A 7,500-nucleotide genomic window follows, 5' to 3' on the forward strand; every position below is an offset into this window, starting at 1 on the left:
ATGCAAGCCCGGCTATTCATGACTATTTTATTTTACAGCGTTCCTTTATGTTCATAAATTTTATCTGATTAATATAAATTGTAAAAATCCATGTTTCATTCATGGCCTTTTAGGTGGTCTATGGTGACACAAGTACCCTACTCAATTTACTAAATGGGTGTTCTATTGTTTCTTACAAATCCTACGTCAAAATAGAAGTAACTTTGACAACATATCACACTTTCCCAAATTTAAAATATCGACTCCCTCCCACCGCAGAAACACCACTATGAACAAATTAGGGAATTTTTATACCAAAAACATTTTTCACCGAAAGAGCGAGCTAAATTTAGCCCAGCCTTCCATGAATATAGTATAATTTCATACCTCATAAATTCATCTTAATAAAATCCGCGATCATGATCTTCAAAGTCGTCTACTGAATAATAAAATAAGCCTGTTTCATTCTTTCTAGTAGTCTCTTTAAAAAGAACAATGAATATTCTCAGGGTATGCAAAATCAATTTAATATACTTAATACTGCTGTGAAGTCAAGAATCAATGGATTTTCACGATGCAATTACGTCTGTAGATTGATTTTATTCTCTTCAGTTCCAATATGGGTACATTGTTTTGACCAGTCCTTGCCCCTTAATAATCTGTTATATCATGCTGGAGTCCTCTACGTAACAAAAATAAATAGATCCTTGTCACAGCTTAAAAAACCATGTCTTTCTCACAACTAGACCACGATTACTCTTACGGAATAAATGATAGTGCATTGTTATCTATACCTTGTATCACGAAGGACTAGTGATCAAGTGTATTCTTTGCTCGCTTCCTCTATGCTGGGAGTTTTTTGTTGTAAAGTCTCTATGCTGCGGGAAGTCAACATATGTCAGAATTTAAAATGGTATAACTCAATTTACGCAAATTATTGTACCTAATCACTAATTTGACGCAATTAAGGATGGAAGAAAAAAGTTTGATTCCTAGATTTCAGTGTAAAATCTATTGTCAATAATTAAAATAAATTAACTAAAACATTACTATACGCAACGCAAAAAATAATTTTTCTACCTCTGACCTCTGTATGAGAATAAATTACACTGAGATTAAAGCCTGGGATAACATTTAAGTTATTATACTCATATCACATGAAACATTTATGTAACAATAGTCAGTTGAAGTAAGCTGACCTTCTCTCCCTTTGTTAAGAGATTCTCATATTACAACTGAATCACATCAAAAGTAATGGCTTCCCTTTCCTCTAATCATTAATAGTCACTCTTCTAACATCCATAACACAAAGATAAGCCTTGGGTAATCTCTTAATAACCGCTATTTATAATGACCTTGCTGGTGATGGCCCATTATATATTCACAAAGGTGAAAAGGACTTTTGATTTTAACAAGCAGTGAGCCTCGCAACAAATCCAGAAAATCGTACAAATGAAATATCAAATTACCTGCAAGATATTAACATCTGCGACAATGACGGAAACAGCACATGTTGCATCAGTATGAAAACTGGTAATGATATAAATAACAATAATAAAATAAAATCGGCCATTGCCATTAAGTTAATGCGCTTTTAAAGCTAGATTTCACTATAAAGCTAGGCAAGTTATTTATTTTAGTCTACGTAAAGTCCGACATTTACTAAACCAAACTGTTATCACTAAAAGACAAAAAGAGACAAAAGATTAAAAAACAGGAAAATCATCATCAAGAAAGAATGTACCATAGGTGACCCCTAAAGCAGCCTCGGCCATCGTGTCAGCTCTCGCTTAATAGTTCTAACATCGGTATCTTTCTCAGGAAAGATATCTGATATACAAATGAGAAATATGCATCAAATTAATAATGTGCTTTTAAAGCAAATCTTTACAACTGCAATACTATTTTCCTTGCTACGACCGCTGTAAGTTTTACACTCTTTAAATCAGAACATCTACCTCAGAAATTCCAAAATTACAAATGATGTACTTTGGCTTTTATTCTTTACTTCTGAGAAACGACTGCCCCTTTACTGTAAGTATCATTACACATCTGCATGTATGTGGCATGTCTTACGTTGAGGTGGTCACGACCGTCCGTTTCCCCACTTGATCACTAGCCCGGCAGCTTGGGAAGATTTGATGCCTCATGAATGGACTGTGGTATGAAATTACATAAAAAAGCTTTCAAAAGGTGGAGCTTATATCAATTAGCAGGGCTACGCAAAAACATATTTTTCCAATTTTAGAAAATTATAGCAAGGATGGGCGACGCAGCTAACAATAACTGATTAGATTTTTCAATTGTAGATCTTGATGTATATATAGCTTGGTGGAGAAGGAAGAGCTGGATGACAGCTTTTTCAGTTTCACATAGTGGAATAAAAGAAATTTACAAATACCAAGCTCATTTTCAAAGTACTGTCTTTCCATTTCCTCAGAACAATGATACAGCTTTCTAGAATGTCTTTGTTTTAACGTGCTTTTTCCCATTTTTATATGGGGTAAGCACGATGCCTTCTTTTCGAAGGACTTTGATTTGGCGTTGGGGTAGGCCGTAGCCTCGATCGGCTGCCCTGCCTGACATCGCTTAGACCCCGGTAACGATGTGTTCGTGTATCGTACCTACCCCCAGCCCCTTTCTCCCAGCAGCGAGGAGAACTGGGCGGTTAGGTCGACAGTTCGAGACGTGTGAGGTGTCTGTTATGTTTTTAGTAGATGTTGGAGTGGCTTTGTTTATGTGTGTGTATTAGTCTGTAACACCCATTTGCTTTCAGCAAACCTATCCGTTGATTACATACGAATATTGTCCAAATATTCTGTGATATACTGTATATATATATATATATATATATATATATATATATATATATATATATATATATATATATATATATATATATATATATACATATATACATATACACACACACACATATACACACATATATACATATATATATATATATATATATATATATATATATATATATATATATATATATATATATATATATATATATATATATATATATATATATATATATTATATGTATGTACTGAGAGAGAGAGAGAGAGAGAGAGAGAGAGAGAGAGAGAGAGAGAGAGAGAGAGAGAGAGAGAGAATGCACAAAAAATAAGCAAGTCTTGTGAAACAAACTTCTCCGACGTCGTAACGATGGCGCTTCTGAGCATCATTTGAACATAAAAGCTTATAATTCGTCTGATTAAAAGATAAAGTAATACGTGGCGCTGTGTAAAGAAAAAAAAAAAAAAAAAAAGCCGAAATCAGAGGACCCTCCTTCAGTCCCTCCTCCGTTCCCACCAACAAAATAACATCAAAACTGTTATCAGTCGTTCAACGATAAATGACAACCAATTGCCTTTCAGCTATTTGAACTGCTGTACAGAAGACCGGCTTAAAGGTGTCGAGAGTATGTCCGGGGGTGAGAGGGGTGCGATGGGTCAGTGGACTAACAGATTAAAAGGGGACGGGGGGGGGGTGTCCAAAGGGCGTATTTCATGAATCATGGAAGAAGGAAGGGGGGCCGGAGAAGTAGAGGACCTAGAGTGAGTCATTTTGAGACAATTCAAATGTCTAAGTCCGTACCGAGTGCCACGTTAAGATAATAGCGCCTCCGATAAGGGCCAGACCAGCAATGATTTGTGTTTTTCTTCTATGTTGTTTTTTCAGTTTTTTCTTTATAATCCATATTACATAAATGAGAGTGTTAGGAACGACATCTCTACGCAAGCCATTCAACACATTGAAAAGATATCATTGCTAATGAGGCGTTAAAATGGCTGAAATGCATCCACCTGAGGGTACTGATAGGCAACTCAGTCATGTGACCAACACCGCAAGCAGGGGTTGGGGGGTTAAACCGCATACAGTATATAAGGGCCGGCCGCAAGTCATACGCTTTAGTGAGATATCTTACTCTCCTCTGAAGCCTGATCACCTTCGCTGCCCAACCGAACACCCGTCAACATGTCCCTCAACGGAACCTTCGTTTTTGAGTCTAACGAGAACTATTCCGAATGGCTCTCAGCTATTGGTAAGACACGAAGATGATTTTCTGTTGAGGTTCGAAAACATATTCAATGAACTGCAACAGTATTCTCAAATGGGAGAATTGCGTTTATCGTATTCTCCGCAGCAGATTATTCCTTTTTGTTTTCCAGTTTTTCACATGACACTTTCTTTAACATCTCTCACTACTTAAGTGTACCAGCGCATTTGCACACTTTCTGGTTCTAACAGGAAATAATCCTCCTTAATTTTCATAATGACAGATTTATTTTCGAGCGCTATTAATTACCGTGCTTTAGCACGTACGTTAAGCGTTAAATAAAATTATAATTGATATTATAATGACTATATTAAATTGTGACTGCAGCGCAACTACCATTGATTTATGCACATATTCATTTTCTTTTCTCGTCTTTATTTCCAGAAAAATACTTATCTAAACACTTAACACGTCAAGCCGACTCAAACAGATTTATTATATTATCTTATTTTTTTTTAACTGCGATAGGATTTAGGCAAAGTGACAAATCTTTCTCATTCAAATTAACATAGAAGTTACAGAACTTTCAGCTATAAGATCTACGGACAGCGTAGCCTACTAACAAAAAACCTATAAAATAAAATAATTTTCTATTTTGGATAGAAAATTACAAATGCAATGACAGGAAAGCGATTATTATTGTAGACCAGTATAAGATGTAAATAATAAAGTACGACTGTAAATTAATAAAATACATATAATAACTGGCGCTCTTTGAAGTATATAAACTATAACCACACGACGTCTGTTGAGTAAGTTTTAAAAATAAGCTTCAAACTGAATAAAACCAAATCCTTAATTTTTCTTTACAGGCATTCCAGCTGACAATGCTGCCCGAATGGCAGCTGCCAAGCCAACTCTGGAAGTCAGCCAAAGTGGAGACAACGTTACCGTCAAGACCATTGCTGGAGATAAGACCTTTACCAACACTATTGCCCTTGGCAAAGAATCCAAGGCCACCCTGCCTGGAGGAGTAGAATACTCTGTGAGTATCATTTAAAACACAAGCTCAAGCATGTGCATAAGTATGGTATGCATATGTGCGTGTGTATATATATGTATGTATGTATGTATGTATGTATATATATATAATATATATATATATATATATATATATATATATATATATATATATATATATATATATATATAATATATATATATATTAGATTAGATTAGTTAAGGTTTTACAGGCTATGTGTAAAGCTTCAGACATTCAATGCCCGTTTGTAGAAGCGTATTTTTTTTGTTTTGTTTCAGTGTTTTCCTTTGTTTATATAGCACACACACAGACACACACACACACACACACACACACATATATATATATATATATATATATATATATATATATATATATATATATATATATATATATATATATAATAAATCCAGAGAAAAAGGAAAACGTATCTCAAGCGGCATTGAACGTCAGATGTTTTATACATGTCCTGCAAAACCTCAACTAATTTCCGGAACGGTGTAGTGTTTCGTGATGCTAAATATATTCTTGCTTTCAAACAGCACCTTGTAATGATGATAACCTTACAATCTCTACCAGTTTTTCTCGTTTTTTAGTTACTGTAATCGTTATGCTGCTTCCAAACGCTAATATATGCATAAAACAATATTGGTTTTAAAACAATCAAAGGGTGACTGAAGCACAAGATTCAGAGATGTAAACTAGCAATAGATTCAACAGCAACCTTGGCTTCTTTCATGCTCTACCAAGCATCTCACGATTTCTTTGAGATAAAGCCTGTAAGATATAAAACAGGTCTGATTTTGGACTGAGGTGGAGAGAGAGAGAGAGAGAGAGAGAGAGAGAGAGAGAGAGAGAGAGAGAGAGAGAGAGAGAGAGATTCTGATACCACAGAACTCCATATGAACTTCCTTGTCACTTTACATTTTCTTTCATACTCCTGTTTAGGTGAACATGACGCTTAGCGGCAGCAGCCTCAAGGGAACTTACTCTTTCATGGGAAAAACTGGTGATGCCAGCGTCGAGTTCAGCAGTTCTTCCCTTGTGCAGGTGCGTTTCTTTGTAATTTTTCATTACATTACAGGCCACCTTCCATCGAATATTTTGTCCTGCAGTATAAACAAGATGGCACATATAACGAAATCTTACAAAAAATACGAAATATGAAATGCATTACACCGAACAAAAATCTCTGTATGATACATTACTATTCATATAATACATATAGTGTTACTGCTTTTTCTACTTCAGAAAATGACCTGCGGAGGAGTTACAGCCAAGAGGACATACAAGCGACAGTAGAAGAGAAGAATCTTACTCAATTTCCCTTTCGTGTATTTCTTTTCTCATTTCCCGATGAGAACTGCCTAAATTTACATTTTCCCCAACATGAATCAGGTCATTACTCTGATCTGCTAAACATGCTCCCCATGTTTCATTTTTATATAATAAAATCTAAAACCAACAATTTTTGTTTAAATGCAGCACCCTACTTCATTTACAAACCTTTTTTAAAAATTCCAAAAGAAAACTATAGCATCAATAATCCAATTGCAAAATTCTACAGTTTACTGCCTACGCTATGGGAAATTATTAGATTTATTTTAAACGGCTTTCCCCTTAAACCACAATAAAAATCGATACACTTTGGTTGAAGACCCAGATTTTAGAGAATTTACAAATAAGGAAGCTATGGTCTAGCGAGATACAATTGGATGTGAAAAATTCTCACAACTAAATCAATTAGCAGACTCTAGACCTCGGCAATATCAATATAACAGTTGGTGTTGAACATAAAGTATGCTTTATGAAAAGAATTATATACTGAAAAACAGTAGTATAATGCATATATCATAAATTTACGTTAATCTATTGTCACACATTTTGAGAGAGAGACACTAAACTCTTGAGTAACTTTAACGAAAACGTTAAATGGGTAAGCTGAGATTATTATATAATTATTATTATATCTATGTATATATATATATATATATATATATATATATATATATATATATATATATATATATACATATATATATATATATATATATATATATATATATATATATATATATATATATATATAAACAATGACAGCTCCAAAATAAGTAGAACATATGAAACAAGATATTATGAAAACAATTTCTCCAGTTCAACACAGATGTTACATAAACAACGAATTTCCATAGAATCACATTCACCTAGCGAAATGATAATCAGTAAATTATGGTAAAGAGGATATGAGAAGAACCAATGACGAGTAGGTGAATTAGGGGCGGCCTTCGTTGTAACTCAACTTCCTCCCAAACGTATTGCAAAATATCCGTTGAAAGTAATAATATATATATATATATATATATATATATATATATATATATATATATATATACATATATATATGAATATATATATAAATGTATATATATATATATATATATATATATATATATATATATATATATAT

At 33.7% G+C, this 7,500-nt stretch overlaps 1 protein-coding gene across 1 annotated transcript; it reads left to right on the forward strand.

The window, feature by feature from the left end:
• Nucleotides 1–3,876: 3,876 nt before the first annotated feature.
• On the forward strand, nt 3,877–6,501 carry LOC136838638 (fatty acid-binding protein 2, liver-like). Its single transcript, XM_067103947.1, has 4 exons — nt 3,877–4,036; nt 4,864–5,036; nt 5,982–6,083; nt 6,285–6,501. Exons 1-4 carry the CDS (start codon nt 3,970–3,972, stop codon nt 6,333–6,335), a joined length of 393 nt encoding a protein of 130 aa, XP_066960048.1. The 5' UTR covers nt 3,877–3,969; the 3' UTR covers nt 6,336–6,501.
• The last annotated feature ends 999 nt before the right edge of the window (nt 6,502–7,500 follow it).

The sequence above is a fragment of the Macrobrachium rosenbergii genome, chromosome 5 (genome assembly GCF_040412425.1).
Source record: "Macrobrachium rosenbergii isolate ZJJX-2024 chromosome 5, ASM4041242v1, whole genome shotgun sequence".
Lineage (NCBI taxonomy): Eukaryota > Metazoa > Arthropoda > Malacostraca > Decapoda > Palaemonidae > Macrobrachium > Macrobrachium rosenbergii.